At 42.2% G+C, this 20,402-nt stretch overlaps 1 protein-coding gene across 5 annotated transcripts in view; it reads right to left on the bottom strand.

The window, feature by feature from the left end:
• Positions 1-20,402, bottom strand: part of DET1 (DET1 partner of COP1 E3 ubiquitin ligase) — a 56,371-nt gene that overhangs the window by 24,063 nt on the left and 11,906 nt on the right. For 2 of the 5 annotated variants that reach the window (XM_029237493.1, XM_029237492.1), the window contains exon 5: positions 12,445-12,636. In XM_029237493.1, the coding sequence (XP_029093326.1) occupies positions 12,445-12,636 (192 nt within the window). Of the gene's footprint in view, positions 1-8,055; positions 9,210-12,444; positions 12,637-20,402 lie in introns of those variants that run through there. The other 3 variants (XM_029237491.1, XM_029237489.1, XM_029237494.1) reach the window with 3 other exon arrangements.

The following is a 20,402-nucleotide window of genomic DNA, read 5'->3' as shown; positions in this document are numbered from 1 at the left end:
TGCAAAATTATAAACAGAAATCTAGAAGACAATGGCACCTCAGCAATTACAGGCCCATTTTGTGTCCCTTATCTTTCTCCGACCTTGGCACTTACTGCCTGCCCCTCCCTGAATCTTCTCTTCAGGAGATTCATAGAAATGTTCCTTCTCCAACTTTTTCCATTAAGTCTTTTTTATGAAACTTGCCATCTTTCTAACAAAATGTTTTCCAGTCTTCCAAAAGTCATCTCCCTACTTGATAACCAGGAAAATCCCCTCTCCCTCTAGGATTTTGAGTGGATGTATTCCGGTTATGAATCCCTGTATCTTCTGCTTAACCTCATCAGATAAGGTTTTTTTTCCTCAATGTCTCCGCAGTTTGTAATGTGAAAACATATGCATTTTTTCATTTTCTCAATAAAAATGATACAGACTTGTTTTTTCAAAAGGAATCTCCATCAAGATTCTAGCATGCCCACTACTTCAACTTTTACTCTAACTTACACTGAGTTGAGAACCACTTTTCAGATAAACTTTATTTTTAAAAAAACATAAATAGAATGACATTTAAAGTTTAAAAAATTGACTTGGAAAAACAATCTAGAAGCAATTTATTTTGAGTAACACATTCCTCCATAAGGACATATTTCAAACCTCATAACGCCCAACAAAAGCTGTTGAGGGAAGCCTGAAAATTACCCTTTACTTCTTTGTTCCTCTGTTCAGAATATTTCCATCCTTCCTTTTTTTTTTTTTTCTTTTAGTAGAAATATAGACCCCTCTCTATTCTCTCAACAATTTACTAAGGATAAGAGACAGCCTCTTCTTCTAATCTTGGAAAGTTAAGTACTAAGCTTGGAAGAGAAAGGGTAGTTGAAGACCAGGCAATCTCCAGTCTCAGGAAGCCGAACGGGACCAGCCAGGAAACCCGCTTCTGCTATTAGAGTTACCGTGTACTACTTACTGCCAGCCGGCAGTTTCAACAGCTCTCCTGGGGCACTGTAACGCTGCCTGCAGGGGACAGAACTTCATCATCAGAGAGTTAATGAAACAAGGAGAAACAGTGGACTCCCACAAAAAAGCAGTCCACCACTCAGTTTTTCCATCCTAACTCCACACACTCAAAGACTGGTTACCTGGTCGCTTTACTGATGGTGGGATGGGTGAGCCGGGGAGAGGGCAAGACACCTCTTTCTTTCAAAGAGAAGGAGATCGGTATCCGAAGACATTACCAGACTGGAAACTCAAAGGCTGGGACTATGACTTACACAATCTTATATTCCTAGTTCCTGGCATTTAGTAGGTCCTCCATAAGTGTTTAATAAATGAATGAAATAAGCCAACCAGGGTTTTTCATGAGGCTGCAGTCACCTGTAGGCTTGACTGGGGTTGGAGGATCTGCTTCTAAAAAGTCACACGCACATTTTGAGTGAGGAAGAAGCCTCATTTCCTTGCCAAGTGGGCCTCTCCAGGAGGTTATCTGCGTGTCCTCATGATATGGCAGCTGGTTCCCCCAGAGCGAGTGATTCAAGAGGGGCAAGGTAGATGCAAAAGCCAAGCCTTGAAATGTCTTTTATAACAGAGCCTTGAAAGTGACACACCACCACTTCTGCTGTGTTTACTGCTCACACAGACCAATCCAAATACAATGTTGGGAGGGGACTACACACGAGCATGAATCTAGGAGATAAGATCACTGTGGGCCATCTTGGAGGCTGGTTACCACAATGTATCACTAACAAAAAGAACCCAGATAATTCAACCATGGCAATGCTTTTTATTACTTGCAATTACTATTTTGTACAGTATGAACCATGCCTTTTATTTTCTGATGTTTTGACATCTTGGGGCCTTGGTGACCCTGTAGGGAATGCCCCTCCCAGGGTTAGCTAATTCCTAGGGTTAGCAAACAACCTGCCTGGGAGTGTGCCTTTCATTACACACCAATCCAGAGTCAGTACCTAATCAGCTCCTTTATGGCATTATCCAGCTGCCCTAATCACCCAGGGCCTGATATGAGACAACTAGTGACAGCCCTTTGTCCCAGAGCCCACCAAAATTATTCAAATTAGCCAATCCCAAGCCTATTCACTCTGACTTGCCTGTTCCTTCTTGTAAAAACCACCCTAGAGGCTCTTGCACACATTTCCCCCTCACTCTCTCTGACTCCTGATTGACCCGGGTGCTTCCCTATGCCATGCTTCCTATTTCTAGTGACTTCTGAGTATAACAAACTTCCCTCATGACAGTCATCTCCATGTCTGTGTGTCTTACCATAACTGATTAAAACAAATCTCGATACTCTTAAAATGTACACCTATTCAAAGAGCATTTTAGGCCTTTTTTAGATTGGAGGCATCCAAGCCATGATGAAGAATACCTAGCTTCATCAGCGCTTCCTATTTGACCTCATGTCTAATTTCATTTTCTTCCTATATTGAATCACATATCCCTAGAAGCTAATCAGCTTCTGCTCAAAGTCAGCATGAAGTTTCTGACAAGTTGGTTCACACCTTAATGATTAGTCCTGTGATCTGCATGAAATGGTCACACTAGACCTCTCACTACATTAAGAAATTCTTCCATTTATTCCAAAGGATGGAACAGTTTCCCCTTCATTCATTTACCTTGCTTGGTGTTTGATAGGCAAACCTTTCACACCAATCTCAGCATGTCAGTAAAATTTCAATTACTAGTGTGGATCTTTCTTTCTTTAGTTCTAAGCAGCACTTAGTTGCTGCTTTGCAAAAAATACAGCCTCACGTTCATTCCTCCAATGGCAAACCTTTGCTTCACTAATACTGAAATGATCCCCACTGCTCGGCTTCTGTACCTTTCTGAGTACAAAATAACCTTTCATTGTAATATCAAATCACAGTGCATTCTTTTGGAAGACATCTTACACAGCACATACATTTAACATATGGCATCAATAATGCATATTACTTGACAGAAGTGATGACAATATGAAGAGCATGCTCAACGTGCACATGCACAGGTGGTGACAGCAGTGACGTCACAACTGCTGCCTGGCTGACACTCACAAGATGCCAATTAGATACACTCCGATTTTGAAAAATGCATCCCAGAACTGATGCAGTGAGGTAAATACCTTCCCATGTAAGGTGCTTAGCAGAGCTTCTGGTCCGTGGTAAGCCCTTACTAAATGCGAACGATCAAAAACAACAACAGGGCTTCCCTGGTGGCGCAGTAGTTGAGAATCCGCCTGCCGATGTAGGGGACATGGGTTTGTGCCCTGGTCCGGGAGGATCCCACATGCCGCGGAGCGGCTAGGCCCGTGAGCCATGGCCACTGGGCCTGCGCGTCCGGAGCCTGTGCTCCGCAACGGGAGAGGCCACAACAGTGAGAGGCCTGCGTACCGCAAAAAACAACAACAACAACAACAAACTCGTGGCAAATGAAGCTCCCTCTGTCCAATGTGTCTGGCTGCAAAGAGGGTTAGGGATGTTCTGATCTTCTCAGACCTGGGTAAGTTGGGACAGAGGTAATGCCACCAGTCTCCTGTGGGTGATCAGGGCTGGACCTGGAGAAGGGCAAGCTCTTGTTGCTTGGTCACCAAGGAAAGGAGGAGTGTTTAGTTAATGCTCATTTAGTGCTCGCATCAACCCTGCAAATGAGAAATTATCCCCATTTTAGAGGAGGATAAACTGAGACTTCGGTCAAGTTCTTATTATCAACCCTAGGGCTACAAAGCTAGTAGCACAGACCTCATTTGCAAGCCCAATCTGTTCTCATAATTCTATCAGAGCATGCTCTGTAAAGAATCTGAGTCTGGGACTTCCCTGGCGGTCTAGTGGTTAAGACTTCGCCTTCCAACGCAGGGGGTGCAGGTTCGATCCCTGGTCTGGGAACTAAGATTCCCACATGCCCCGTGGCCAAAAAACCAAAACATAAAACAGAGGCAATATTGTAACAAATTCAATAAAGACTAAAAATGGTCCACATCAAAAAAATCTTAAAAAAAAAAAAGAATCTGAGTCCTACTATGCATCTCTCTGCTTCCTACATTGTTTCTGCCTCTGATAATCAAATGCTGTACGATGGAGAGAGCCTTCAGAATTTTTTTTTTTAAACAACAGAGGGTTATAGCTATAAAGGGTATACACTGAGCAGATTAATGTTGTAAACAAAATTACCCCCAGAACATCAAAACCACTTAATACGCTCCATTGCTTTGGAAGCACACACTGCAGAGAACCATTATGCTGATTACCAATAATTATAATCTACTCATTAAGGAAAGTCCCTAAGGGCTTCTACAAAGGAACACTTCATGGCTGACATGGAGTTACTCTGTGTACTTGAAAATAATGAAGGTACTGTTCTTTTAAAAATTATCTAATTTAGGCTTTTCACTGATATATGTGCTTCTCTGTAAGGACTCTAAATGAAAGAGGTTCTGCTAAATTTAAATGGAAGTTTTCTCTCAAAGATCCAGAGCAGCTTCAAACTGACTGTTGACATGCCAGCTCCCTGCCGAGTAGGGCTGAGAGGACAGAGGTATTTAATCTGAAAGGTATATTCCCTGAAGTCTCTGCTTTTCTTAAACATTTTGGTTTCAAAGAACTTGTTTCTCCAAAGATTCTCGAGATTTATTGGATGAACATTTGTGGAGAGAAGACACTAGGATTTACTTAAAGCAGCTTTAAATCCTTTAGAAACAAAGTTAATGTAAACACATAGGGGTTGAGAACTAATTATGGGTCAAGTACTCAGTGGGCTGAGTGCTTTACCTCCCATTTTAACTATAATCCTTTTAGGTACAAGAAACAGCCAGGCCAGCTCAGGGATGCCTGCACAGGAGAGCCAGAAATCTTACAGAAATCCACTAGGAATCATAATTGGGCCTCACGGACACTGGAACTGAATCTAAGAAGGTCCCCAGACAGCAGGAATTTCATGACTCTTTCCACAGGCGATCTGCCTTTCTCTTTGCATCTATTAATTTGCTTTCAACTGCAAGAAACAGAAAATCTAATTCAAAGTGGCCTAAATAGTAAGGAAATTTACTGCCTCACCGAACTGGAAATCCAGATGTAGGGTGGGTTTCAGAGTTGGGTCTGAATCAGCCAACTGTGTCATCTATGATTCAGGTTCTTTCCTCTTCATTTTCCCATCCAGAAGGCCAGCTTCATCCTAAGGCTGATTCTTACTGAATATGATCATAGGGTGTTGCATGGTGAGAATATGGGCTACATGTTTCCTCACTAACATATTCTAAAGAGAAATGTTTCCCCAGAAGCCCCAGAAACCTTTATCTCATGATATCATTGACCTGAACTAAGTCACATGATATTCCTAAACTAACCCCTTATGCTGACTGGTCTTAGTCTAGTTCTAGTCACTATTAAGGAGTATAGGACTACCATGATTGGTTTAGACTGCTCAGGGCACACCCCTAGAGTGAAGTCATATATGTGGGGGATGGAAAAAAGAAAAACTGAGAATAATTCCTAAGTTTTTGCCTCTAGTAAATGGGTAGACACTGAAGTCATTTGGGAAATCTTGGAGGAAAAACAGGTTGGAGGTGGAGGTGAGAATCAAGAGCATTGCTCTGAATATGCTAGTTCTGAAATGCCTGTTAGATCTCCAAATGAAGAGGCCACATAAGCCATGGGATATATGAATTTGGTGTTCAAGGAAGGGGTCAGGGCCAGAATTATCATTTCGAGAATCATCAGCTTATACCTAGAATTTAAAACCATGGAATGGATGAAATCAACTTGAGAAAGAATATATAGAGAAAAAGAGGTGAGGATCCAAAGCCAAGGGCTGGGCACTGCAACATCTAAAGATAGAGCAGAGAAGCAGCCTGCAAGCAGGACCAAGAAGCAACAATTAAGGGCTTCCCTGGTAGTGCAGTGGTTAAGAATCCACCTGCCAGTGCAAGGGACACGGGTTCGAGCCCTGGTCCGGGAAGATCCCACATGCCACAGAGCAACTAAGCCCGTGCACCACAACTACTGAGCCCGCAAGCCACAACTACTGAAGCCCACGTGCCTAGAGCCCGTGCTCTGCAACAAGAGAAACCACCGCAATGAGAAACCTGCCACACTACAACAAAGAGTAGCCCCTGCTCACCGCAACTAGAGAAAGCCCACGCATAGCAACAAAGACCCAATGCAACCAAAAATAAATAAAAATTTAAAAAACAAAAAAAAGAAGCAACAATTAGTAAGACAGGAAGAAAACCAAAAATACGTACTATCCTAGAAACCAAGTGTTTCTTGATATACAGAGAAATCAATTATGCCTAATGTCAGGAGGCTTCCTAAGAGAGGGACAAGAGGTGAGCACTGTATTAGCAACATGGAATCACTGGTAACTCAGACAAGGGCAGCTTCAGTGGAGTAATGGGGACAGAAATCTATCAGAGTGGGTTGAGGAAAAAAGTGGGGAAGTGAAAACATGTACAACTCTTCTGAGAAGTTTTTCTGTGAAGGTCCCAGAGAAATGAGCAGTAACTAAAGGGGGAAATGGGGCCAAAGCAGGAGTTTTTAAAGAAGAAACATCCTCGAACATATCTTTATGTTAATGGGAATGACCTAGCAAGAGAAAGATGGAGGAGAGAGAAAATAATTGCAAGAGCAAAGACCTTGAGAAGTCAAAAGGAGACAGGATTCAGTGAAGAGGTGGAGGGGTTGGCCTTTTATAGTAGCAGGGCTATTTCATTCAGGAGGAAAGGCAGAGAATGGGCATAGAGGCAAGTCACATGGTTGACATGGTAAAGGAAAGATAAGGAATCCCCACTTGATCGTTTCTATTTCTGCCATGAAGTAGGTGGCAAGGTGATCAGTGAGAAATCAAAGGAGGGGCTTTAAAGAGAAATGAAGACATTAAATGAAGAAATGAAAACAGCAATTTCAGGGAGTGGGAAATTAGACAAGAAAAGTATATGAGGATTGCTCAGCAGTTAGAGGTGATGAAAAGATCTAAGATATGACCAAGGGAATGCATGACTAAGGTGGAGGGAAGTGTAAATTAAGCCTCAGAAAGGCTAGGAAATTGGCCCACTGGTCACACAGCTAATGAGCAGAAGAGCCAGGATTCACAGTGAGGCCCGAGTAACTCTACACTCTGTGCTCTTTCTGCTCTGCCAAGTCTTCAGGTACAATCACGCAACCTGGTACAAAGAAAAAGCTACAGGTAAAGGGCTTCTACCAAGAAAGGTTCACTCAGCTCCACAAACATGTGACAGCTTTGGGACCCTGATTTCCTCATGACCTACATAGAATCTGGGAGAATGCTTCAGTATTTCATCCATCCAGATGGCCAGTGATAGTGTTCAAGCTCTCCCTTTGGATTACCACTGACTTGTCTGGCCTATCTCTACTCCCTCCAAGCCACCTTCCAGACCACTGAAAATTATCTTTGTGAAATTCATACTATGCCTTCCATTGCATAACACCCTAGCACCGTGCACAAGGTTTCTCTTCGTGACTCAGTCCTGTTGCCCTGGGCCCCCCACACATCTTGTGCTGTAGCCATTAGATTATTCACCGTTTCATAACCGTGACAGCCCTACTGATGCTTCCATGCCATTGCACATGCTGGATCTCTCCTTGAAATGTCCTCTGCCCTGGTTCACATGACAGATTCCCATTTACCCAGTTTCAGTGTCCCTTCCCCAGTATAGCCTTCCTTCTCTGCCTCTCCTTCAGCCCCCTCCACTGTTCCCAGATATACACTATTGGGGCTTTTACCATTTTGCATTATAATTCTATTTGCCTATTTCTCTCCTCACCCTCAACATCTTGGCACAGCATCTACCTGACACACAGTAGGTGCTCAAATCTTATGTTGAATGCTGAATGAGAATTAATTTAGCTGTTCAAAGTTGAAGATTATGAAATAAGCTGAACTGCTTTTGGTGGGGCTCAGCATCTCATATCACAATTATGTTCCCAAGGGAAGTCAGTACCTAGACAGTAGAGGGATATAGGATCCAGCTGTCTGCATCCACGGCTCCTTTCCCAGCCTGCTCTGAAAGCTACCTTCAAAGTCAAAGGCTACTAAACAAGCTTACTACATAAATGGTGGGCACAGTATGAAGATGAAACATAAACATCCTGACAAGTCCTGTGGAGGAGGCTGAGAAAGTGACAGAAGGATGCTGACTGGTGGCTGGCAGGCGTTTATAGGAGAGCAGTGATGGCTCAGCCGTCCAGGAACAACCTGTCTGATCTCTTTAGGGACACCTGGAGCTTGCCAGCTCCCACTACCCAAATTACTGTAAGTGCTGCACAGTGTTTGTTTCTGCTGTGGCAGTGAGAACCGCTCACTCTTCCACCTGCACAACACAGATGGTGCAGATGGGAGCGTGCTTCCACATGAGGATGTGCAATTATGCCCAGTTCCTCCAGCTGTAACAATTACCAGGAGAACACCCGAGGGAAGGAAACAATCCCGGCAGATAGCTGTCTTCCACGCTGGCACACACCACTTAGTCCTCCCAAGAGCAGCTGCTGGATCTATGGCCTCTAGTCCCTTTCACAGTCCTTCCTGGAACTCATGTATTTGAAAAACATTTGGTGAGATCAGAACATAAGGCAGTCATTAAACAGGATATATTTAAGTAAGAAAATACCAAGTCTTTATTTTTTTTTTCTTATAAAGACAGCCCTGCTATTGGCTAAGTGGAAAGATGTACACACTTCTCATGAGTAAACAAGATTTACCTGCTTCAGGCTGCATACCATAATGCCAAAGTGACATGAAGGAGGCAGAGGTGTAATGCTCTCATCTTCATAGCAATAAAATGCAAAATAAAAAAAACTTAAATGGACTTAATTAATGCTAGGCATTCCCACAGGGAAAAGGCAAGAGGACTTTAAGTCGATCGGGTTGTACTGTGTACGACAAAAAAATTCCGTCAGGCTGAGCCACCTGGCTCTCCCCATCTGAGGTATACAGTCTAGAACCGACAAGGCTGAGAGTCAGGAGCTTCTGCTTTACAGTCCACTGAGATATGAAGGAGGCAGAGTCTTGGAAGACCGGATGACCCACTCTGGTGAGGCACCTACGTGCAGCAGTGTCGCATATGGAAGTTGACAACATACTCAGCGTTAGTCCTCTGCACAGAGATAGCAAAAGGCTCGAAAGGGTGGAAGGTGAAGGCAACAAGGCGTCGCACCGTGTGGTTGATGGGACGGCCCAGTAAGCCTGCCTGAATCTCAAACTTGAGCAGACCAGAGTCCCGGGCATAGAACCTAAACAGAACAAGAGAGAAGGAGAGGATGGGACAGATACTGACCACCATCTTGAAACCTGAACAGCAGGAAAATGTGCCAACTCGTTATTTAACCTCACTGGTGACATCTCCTCTAACAGCAGCCCCAGGTTATTGGAACTGCAAAATCACCTTTGTCTGATCAGCTCACTTTATGGGCAGGGTGATTATGAACTTCCCCGTGCTGTCCTGAGTCACTGGGTCATTTCTCTTTCCCAAGATGACCCTTAGTTACAGCCTTAACTACAGCCTCCCCTTTTCCAGTAGCTACCTGCCCAAGATTGCCTAGTACAGGACTGGAAATGAAATGTGAGCCACATACGTTATTTTAAATTTTCAGGTAGCCACATTAAACAAAGTAAAAGGTGAAATTAATTTTAATAATATTTTATTTAACCCAATATTGGTATCTAAAATATTATCATTTTAACCTATAATCAATATAAAAGATACTAAAAAAAATTTTTTTTTGTACTAAGCCTTTGAAATCTGATGTGTGTTGACACTTGAGCACATCTCAACTTGGACTAGTCACACGTTAGTGATGTCAGTGCTCAACAGCTACATAAGGTTAGTAGCTACTATAGAACAGTGCAGATCTAGGCCTATATTTGAGTTTTTCACTTTCAAGAATAAATTCCTTTAGAAGGTTCTTCTTTTTCACACACAAATACAAAATACTAAGTAGTTTTTACTTTTTCATCTAACGCAGTAAGAATAAAGATGCTTCCATCCATCCCAATACTTAAATAAATGCCTTTTTCCCACATGCAAAATAAGTGCCCTGTGAACTTGGGAACTAGAGATGATCAGCAGCGTTGGGGCTGAACTGGGGGAAGTTCTAGAAAATAAAGAGCTCTGAAATAAAGAGCTCTATAATTTCCCTTTTGGGAAGCAAATATATACTAGACGTAAAGATATTCATACCCCTTGACTCAACAATCCCATTTCTAAGAACTTATATCCTTAGAATTTAATTTAAATGCAGTAAATAGTGACATGAATAAAGATGCCTACTACAGCATTAGCTCTAATGTAAAAATGCAGAGAGAATAATGCTCAGTAATAGGGAAATAGTTAAATCAATTATGGTACACCTACTTGATGGAATAATATGCCACCATTAGGACTGTAACTGTGAGGACTATGTAACAATATGGAAAAATGTTTATTAAATAAAAGCAGGCTACAAAGTATTATGCCAACCATGATTACAACTGTGTAAACATAAACATGCATACTGGCAAAGACTAGAATGGAATATACAATGAGTGTTAGAGTAATGGCATTACCTCTACAAATGACTTTTATATCCCTACATTTCTCATTTTAAATTAAAAATAAAGAATTACAAGAAAAATCTTTTGAGTCAGGGTCAATGGCATTTCCAGATTTGTTTAATCTTTTCAAATCAGAAAGGCAGGGAAGTAAAAAAGGAGAGAAATGTATCTCGTGCTTCGTGACAATATCAAATGAGGCCAATTATCTGCTTTCATGTGTGAAAAACACATTCACCTTACCCACATAGTCCCCAGCACACAAAGGGCTTATAATTTAAAGTGAGCTGTTTGAGCTCCTAAATCTAACTACCAGTTTACAGGAAATATGGGGGAATGAGAAAGGCAGTAAATACACCAGAGATGCAATGAGCAAAATCTAGAATATGGTGAATACTACCGGACGAACAACCTGGTTTCTTCAACTATTTCACTGCAAAGAAAGTAAGAGGGAAGCAGAACCCATAGAATAAAAAAGACTTAAGAGGATAGCAACCAAATACAACATACACACCTTGTTTAGATCCGGACTGGAACAAACTGTAAAAAGACTATGCACAAGACAATAGGGAAATGTGAAAACTCACCAGATATCGATGATCTTAATATATTTTTGTTAATTTTCATAAGATGGAATAATGGTATTAAGGTTGTATGTTTTTAAGTCCTTACCTTTTAGAAATTCATACTGAAATATTTACAAGTGAAATGCTATGACACCTGGGATGTGATGGTCCAGGGTGGCAGTTGGGAGGGGAGAAGTGGTGGTGGAAAGAGATGAAACAACACTGACCATGAAGTGATAACTGTTGAAGCAGGGTGATGGGTACAGGGAGGTTCATTATACTCTTCTACTTTAATATGTTTAAAAATTTCCATATGGCTTCCCTGGTGGCGCAGTGGTTGAGAGTCTGCCTGCCGATTCAGGGGACACAGGTTCGTGCCCCGGTCCGGGAAGATCCCACATGCCGTGGAGCGGCTGGGCCCGTGAGCCATGGCCACTAAGCCTGCACGTTCGGAGCCTGTGCTCCACAACGGGAGAGGTCACAATAGTGAGAGGCCTGCGTACCGCAAAAAAAAAAGAAAAAAAAAATTTCCATAATAAAAAAAATTTTTTTAACTGGCTTTTGGAACCTGACTGCAATTTCTCAAAGGATATATTACAAATGGTGATTAAGTGTTCAGAGTATGTTACACAAGCCTATTTAATACACAATGAAGCTGGATTATGAAATACTATCTACCACTATTTCTATGTGAAAAAGACCTTCCAAAATCCAGCTCAGGGCTCCAGGAACACACCTCCCTTGAAATAACCCCACTAGTGGCAGTGGTGCCACTTCCTCTCCCTAGTACCTATTATAGCACACAGAACCACCCAAGCTCCCAGCACAGACAAGCGGGTCTGTGAATTGGACATACGTGAGGAAGGCATTGCTTACAGGAGATTAGTTTCAAGGTTCTAGCAGTAATACAGTGATCTGCATTCCAAAATTCTTCCAAGTGAGGAAGCATGAGTTTCTCCAAAACCTGCCTGTTTCCCAAACCGTCTCTGCTATCATTTCTATTAGGTAACATGAGAGGATAAAATAATTTGAGCTGGATAAAATTTAAGTCTCAATTATAAACACTGTTAAGAAATGGTATTAGATTATTAAATTGAAAAGTATGGTTTCCTTCTCTGGATACCCTGAAAAAGGAACAACACTTATCTGAATTTGATGTTTTGATGAGAAGCAAAGAGCAGAACTAATTAATTTATGAGATTAGTGCCTGAATGATCAAAGTACCCACCATATTATAGAAATAGCCTACCCTCTGAATTCAACCCATGAGTACAAGTGGACAGAGTCACAGTGAAATGATGTTTAAGAAGTAGAGAAAGAGAAAGCAGGCCACCTCCTCAGGCAGTGTGCAGCTGAAGCAGGGATGGTGTACCTGATAGGGTGATCTCCACAAGTCTTGGGCCGCTCCATGACTGACACCCACTTGTCATCGTAGCTGAAGAGAGACAAATCAAGGTAGGGGCTACCACTGTAAGACTGGGCGCTGATGGGGAGCTGACCCAGCAGCCGGCGTACTGCCTCCGTGTGCCCTCCATACTTGGCATTTACAATAGTGTCTTTAAACCTAAAATAAAGCACCAGTGAGGAAGGCTATGTTAGTGGCACACAAACTGCACTGGGTTTTAAATTGACAAACATATGTCTAAAAACAACTCATTCTGAAAACAAAATCTAGATATTGAATTCTGACACATCACAAATCTGCCTAGCTACAAATATTCTCAAAAAGCAAAAATAGAATGAGAAATTGGGAACATTAAGTTACTTTAGAAAAGTTAGCAAATATTCTACAAAAGTTAACAACAGTATGACTAATCTATGACAAATATTTCTACTCAAACTTATTTCCTCCAAATAGCAGCCTTAGACTACATTAAAAAGGAGTTACACAGAGTAGAAAATCCTGAACAGACACAGCCTCTGACTCTTCTTGGGATCAGTTATAAGCCAACTTACATCAAACGTTTTGACAAATTACTCATTCTTTGTTTAAATAAAGTTTGGGAGCTTGCTACTTATACTTCTGCCAAAACTCCAGTATCTAGAAGAACAGTAACATGGATACAGAATCACCTATCTGACTTATCATTAATAATAACAATAGAGCAGTTATTTCTCACAATTATAATGAATACTAAATTTAATACCCTTTGACTAAGTATTTCTATTCTTCTGGAAGTTTGCCCTAAGGAAGAAAAATCCCTGTGCACGTTCAATATAGCACTGTTTATGACAATGAAAAATTGAGAGAAAAATTAAAAACCTAATAGAAAACCATAATTTTCAAAGATTATATGGTAAAAGAGGAAATGTTTATCATAATGGTAAGTAAAAGAAGTAGGCTACAATCTGTATATATAGTATGATCAAAAACACACACAGGGGCTTCCCTGGTGGTGCAGTGGTTGAGAGTCCGACTGCCGATGCAGGGGATACGGGTTCGTGCCCCGGTCCGGGAAGATCCCACATGCCGCAGAGCGGCTAGGCCCATGAGCCATGGCCGCTGAGCCTGCGCGTCCGGGAGCCTGTGCTCCACAACAGGAGAGGCCACAACAGTGAGAGGCCCGTATACCGCAAAAAACAAAAAACGAAAAAAAAACACACACACAAATTTATGCCTTAAAAAAAAAAACTGGTGGAAATACATCAAAATGGTAATAGTTGTGTTTGTGTAATGACATTTTAGATTTTTTTTTAACCTTTTTCACTTTCCTATAGTTTCTTAGAAAATATGTCAACTGTTTATCAGCTTGATTTTTCTTTTATTCTCTATATTGAAGCATATCATATAGTTTAACAATCAAGGGGAAAATAATTTTTTTAGTCCAGGGGAGAAAATACGATATAACATTTCATCCCTGAAACTAATGGAATAAAAAACTTGAACGTTCAGGACTTCCTTGGTGGTGCAGTGGTTAAGAATCTGCCTGCCAATTCAGGGGACACGGTTTCGAGCCCTGGTCTGGGAAGATCCCGCGTGCTGCAGAGCAACTAAGCCTATGCGCCACAACTACTGAGCCTGCGCTCTAGGGCCCACGAGCCACAACTACTGAACCCACATGCCACAACTACTGAAGCCCGCGTGCCTAGAGCCCGTGCTCCGCAACAAGAGAAGCCACTGCAATGAGAAGCCCATGCACTGCAACGAAGAGTAGCCCCTGTTCGCCGCAACTAGAGAAAGCCCACGCGCAGCAACAAAGACCCAACGCAGCAAAAGATAAATAAATAAATAAACAAACTTGAATGTTCGTAACTTTGATGAGACCAGAAAGATTGATTAGATGGGTTTTGATTTGTTTTCACTGCTAGCCTGCAGTGCTAGATGGACATTAACACTTCTTAGTTCCCCCAAAAGAAAGCCTAGTGTTAACACTGCTCTTCCATTATTTCTCGACAGTAATTTTCACAGCCTCAGTGTAAATCATAAAATTAAACCCTGGGCCACAAAGAACTTATTTCTTTCCCTTTCATTTGAGCTGATATCAAAGATCCTGGGCTCTTTGGTTTTCAGCCCTTTGTCAGTGAAGATCTACTACTCCAACACTGCCTGACTCACTGGCTTCAAAAGTTGGCTTCGAATGATGGGGCTGGCCCACAGCTTCATGATAACCACAAATCAAAGCCTCCGTGACAATCCACGGGCTGAAGCAGCTCCTATTCCCCGGCAGCACCCACCACCTCTACTCTCCAGGCTCCCCAACAACTAAAAGATGAAGCAGTGGGCTTCCCTGGTGGCGCGGTGGTTGGGAGTCCGCCTGCCGATGCAGGGGACACGGGTTCGTGCCCCGGTCCGGGAAGATCCCACATGCCGCGGAGCGGCTGGGCCCGTGAGCCATGGCTGCTGAGCCTGTGCGCCCGGAGCCTGTGCTCCACAATGGGAAAGGCCACAACAGTGAGAGGCCCGCGTACCGCAAAAAAAAAAAAAAAAGATGAAGCAGTCATCCCTCTGATGTCTTCACCTGATTAACTCCTAGCTCACTGTCACTGTCCAACTACGCCTCTCTTAATTCACCATTTCAAAATTCTCAGAGATGATCCTTCCAACACCACGGCTTCCTAGTTCCTGGACTTCCTTTCTGCCTCAGCCACTCGTTCCAATGGTCATATCCTCAATCTCACTCTTACCAATGACTGCACCCCCCTGTAACAGGGTGCAGCACCACAGACTCCAACTATCTTCTCTCCTACTTTTCCAGCTAACTCCCTCTACTCATCCCAGCTTCAACATCCTTCAGACCCAATGGGACCTAAATTCCATTGACTCTACCAACTTTTTGCCATCCTACGCCTTCATCATGACCTCTTTTCCTTCCTTAGCCAGCTTAAATTTCACAATCATTAAAATCACAAAATTTATATCCATAAATTCACGTGGGCCCTTAATGCTGCAGGACACTCATGCTGCATTCCCACAGTCCAGCGAGTCTCCTACTCACTTAGAAGACTATTTCATCCCCCTCCTCCATGTTCATCCTCACATAATGGCACTACCTTCTTTGTAACTGACAAGTAGAAGAAATGAGAAGAAAACTTTTTAAAGCTCCCATTAGCACATCTGTACCTATTTAACTGTATGTGCTGCCCTAGAAGGCTAATCCATCCACTTGGGCACTAGTTTCTATCCTCTGACCTCATATACTTAACCAATTCTGCCCCCACCCCAACTTTTCCTAACCCATCAGTTTCCTCCTATGTACAGATCAGTCCCATCTGCAAACAAACATGCCATTTTCCCCTCCCATTTAAAAAATAATATCAATAAAAGCAGAAACTTAACACCACTTGCCCCTCCAGCTAACGCACCATTTTTCAGCTCTCCTTTACAGTAAAACTCCTCAAAGCACTTTTTCCTACTGTCTCTTCTCCTCCCATTCTTTCTTAAACCCACCCCAAAGAGGCTTTCACGCCCACCATCTCACTGAAACGACTCTCATCAATGTCTCCAGTGATCTCCATGTTGATGACTCTAATCGCTGATTATCAGTCCTTACTGTACTTGACCTGTCAGGAGGATCTGACACTCCTTCCTCAGAGAAACTACTAGACCTCTCCACTTACAGAACTTCTGGTCTTCTCGCCTAAACCTGCTCCACCCACAAGCTTCACCATCAGAGTTTAATGGTAACACTCTCTTAACAAGTTGACTGGGCCAAAAATGTTAGAATCATCTTTGACTTCGCTCTTTCACAGCCCATATCCCATCCTCCGCTAATCTTCTGGGCTCTATCTTCAAAATACATTGAGAATACAATTACTTACCACCCCCAATGTTATCACCCTGATCCAAGCCACCATTATTCAACCAACAAATTATTACTGATAGCCTAGAATGGGCAAGGCACTCTTCTAGGTGCTTAGGATACTATAAATGAGCACAAAAGAACTTAAATCCTAGTGTCAGGAACAAAAGGTAGCAATTTTATTTATTGGATCATTGCAATGGTCTACTAACTTCTACCCTATCCCCCTATGGTCTATTCTTATTTATTTATTTTGCGGTACGCGGGCCTCTCACTGTTGTGGCCTCTCCCATTGCAGAGCACAGGCTCCAGACGCGCAGGCCCAGCGGCCATGGCCCATGGGCCCAGCCGCGCCGCGGCACGCGGGATCCTCCCGGACTGGGGCACGAACCCGTGTCCCCTGCATCGGCAGGCGGACTCTCAACCACTGCGTCACCAGGGAAGCCCTAATGACTTAATTTTTTATATATAAAATGTATGTGATCTTTCTGAAAGTTTTTACAATTTTCTCTTTATCCCCAGTGTTCTAAAATTTCATGATGATATGCCTCAGTATGGGTTTTTTATTTATTGACTGTACTGGTTACTTGATGGAGCCGTGATGTGCTAATAAGTTTAATAATTATTTCTCTGCAGGGAAAAAAGCCATGATTTGCAGTGCCTGCCAATTTCTGTGGTGTAAATCCTCCTGCTGTGGTCAATTTCAAGGTACCAAAGTGACATCACTGAATGCAGAGTTGTCAAGAGATGAGCAGTAGCACATCACTATATAATATTTTTACCAGATAAAATAGATACAAATAACCTCAAGAGTACGACAGTAAAACAATTATGAATTAATAATTAGAAAATAATTTATTTATTTATTTTTGCGGTACGCGGGCCTCTCACTGCTGTGGCCTCTCCCGTTGCGGAGCACAGGCTCTGGACTGGCAGGCTCAGCAGCCATGGCTCACGGGCCTAGCCACTCCGCGGCATGTGGGATCCTCCCAGACCGGGGCACGAACCCGTATCCCCTGCATCAGCAGGCGGACTCTCAACCACTGCGCCACCAGGGAAGCCCCAAAATAATTAATTTTTAATAATGGCTGTGTTTAACAGCTTGCAGAAACTCCTGAAACTTTAACAGTTGGCTCTCACAAGCCAGAATGAGCCAGCTCCAGCACACCACTGGATGGTCCTTGCCAATCTGGAAGAGAGAGAGAGAGAGAGAGAGAGTGTGTGTGAGTGTGTGTGTGTGTGTGTGTATGTGTGTATTCGCACATCTTGCGGGACCTCAGTTCTCCAACTAAGGATTGAACCTGGGCCACGGCAGTGAAAGCCTGGAATCCTAACCACTAAGCAACCAGGGAACGCCCATGGAAATGTATATTTTTCAGTACTAGAAAACTGTTTAGGGTCTTCCCTGGTGGCACAGTGGTTAAGAATCTGCCTGCCAATGCAGGGGACATGGGTTCAATCCCTGGTCCGGGAAGATCCCACATGCCGCGGACCAACTAAGCCCGGGCGCCACAGCTACTGAGCCTGCGCTCTAGAGCCTGCAAGCCACAATTACTGAGCCCACCCGACTGAAGCCTGTGCTCTGCAACAAGAGAAGCCACTGCAATGAGAAGCCCTCGCACCACAATGAAGAGCAGCCACCACTCGCTGCAACTAGAGAAAGCTCACACACAGCAGAGAAGACCCAACACAGCCAAAAATAAAAATATATATATTAGCGGGCTTCCCTGGTGGCGCAGTGGTTGAGAGTCCACCTGCCGATGCAGGGGACATGGGTTTGTGCCCCGGTCCGGGAAGATCCCACATGCCGCGGAGTGGCTGGGCCCGTGAGCCATGGCTGCTGAGCCTGCGCGTCCGGAGCCTGTGCTCTGCAGCGGGAGAGGCCGCGGCAGTGAGAGGCCCACGTATGGCCAAAACAAAACAAAAAAATATATAGATAGATAGATTAAAAAAAAAAGGAAAAAGAAAACTGTTTACATTATTTCCTCCCCTTCATTTTTCTACTGCTCCTTCTGAAATTAGCCAGATATCGGACCTCCTGAGAAAATCCTCTAAATTTTTATCACCTCTCTCCCATTTTCCTACTCATCTTTGTATTCTACCTTCTTGGAGAGTTCCTAAACTATATCTAACGAAGTTTAAATTTCTAAAGCATCTCACTTAGCATTACTGTTCTAGGAATGTTCCTGTTTTTATAGTTTAAATTATTTCAGTGACTACCATGTTGTTTCTTTATTTTTTATACTGTTTGTTTTATTTGGTCTCTATCTTTTAAGATAAAGGCTTTAAGTGACTCATGATCCCTGATGTCCATTTTTTTCTTAAACATTTATTCTAACCTAAAATAGAATCCATTTTCATTTATTTTTACCAAAAGTTTATTGAAAACTGTAAAATTGAGCATTCAAATCCATGTGTTCACAAGAAATAAAAAATAATTTTGATTTATATGTACACTATATTTTCAATGCAGCAAAGTATGATAAGATGATTAATAAAATGTTATTAGGACACAATTCTCTGGGGGAGATAGAACAGACATATGAATTTGAAAAGAAAAAGAAATATAAAATTTCAAACAGTACAGGAATAACTTGCTCTGTATGTTTTTTTTCTTCTTTTGGCCACGCCATGCGGCATGCGGGATCTTAGTTCCCTGACCAGAGATCGAACCCCCGCCCTTTGCAGTGGGAGCACAGAGTCTTAACCACTGGACCACCAGGGAAGTCTGTACTTGCTCTGTACCTTTTATGTGAAATAGAATACTAAATTACTATGGTATTAGATTCCCTTGGATATATTTAAAATGGCATATAACATTGGCTACCTTCAACTTAGCCAATGTTATATGCCAATTATATCTTGCAATGCTTTTTTTAAAAATGTCAATGTTTAATACATTGAAAATTGCATCCTTTGCAACTATTTAAATTTAACAGTAAAAAGTTTAAAGATTAACTTAATAATTGATGCATGAGGGTATCTACAGTTTTTCAAAATCTTTGCTGGTATGAAGCAAAATTTTGAAGATAACAAAGCTAGAATGCCACCTTTCTCTTTAACCTTTTGTTTTCTCTTCCAGAGCTTCCTACAATTTCACTTAATTATAGGTATATTGTGAAATAAATTTTCAGAAAACATAGCTTCCTCTAATTCCTAATGACATTATTCATTCAACAAATATCTTACATGCTGCTCCCACATGAAAGACACTGGCCTAGGTGCTGTGGATATGGCAGTGTATATAACAGACAAAAATCCCTACCCTCATGGAGCTTACCTTCTAGTGACTTCTTTGATGTTTTAACTGAGTGTACCCAGTTTTTGTTACTAGTCGATAATAATCTGCTTAATTTTAAAGTTAATTTTAAAAGACAACAATTCATTTCAAAATGAAAAAAGCAAGATCTGATCCATGTTCTGCTCCCAAAAATCCTTCTATACTGAATAGAGATGCTAGTAAGGCAGAAAATTTGTGTGAACCAGAGAAAAAAAGGCATGTTTAGTTGTCTGAAAATCAATATCCGTCTATTTTTAATCAATTACTGTCATTCTGTATAAATACAATGCCACTGAATTAGGTGTCTGCTTTGCTTGTTTTTCCCAGTGGCAGTAATGCTTATTCTGATTCATCCACTCATTCTGGTCTGATCTATATTGGAACCTAAAGCAGATATTTTCCATAACTGGCTAAAGTTGGGGAAGCAATTTAGGTATGCGGAATGTGACCAGGCACTGACTGACTAGAGTAGAATTGAGTCCTTGGTCCAAAATAACTAGTCATTTCACAATAACGTATTCAGATAATTATGAGCAGCTCTGGTTCATAACAGGTGGGTATCAATTTAGGGTGACCTAGGTGTTTTAAGAGGGGCCTCCAAGTGTCTCTTCTTTGGGTTGGTCAGTTTCCCTGAGTAATTTATCTCTAATCTCCTGCCTGGGGAGCATAAGCTTGGATGCCATAACTGATAAGAGGGATAGGAGTCTTCCCCAACAGTATGACAATTTTCACTTAATTCTTGTTTTAAGCATGACATGTCTCATCCCTACTCTCAGCCATGCCTCATGAACATGAAACCAGAGCCTGCAC

Source organism: Monodon monoceros, unplaced genomic scaffold, assembly GCF_005190385.1.
Source record: "Monodon monoceros isolate NGI ecotype Baffin Bay Population unplaced genomic scaffold, NGI_Narwhal_1 Super_Scaffold_21, whole genome shotgun sequence".
Taxonomy (NCBI): Eukaryota; Metazoa; Chordata; class Mammalia; order Artiodactyla; family Monodontidae; genus Monodon; species Monodon monoceros.
This window is presented reverse-complemented; position numbering and strand designations above follow the sequence as displayed.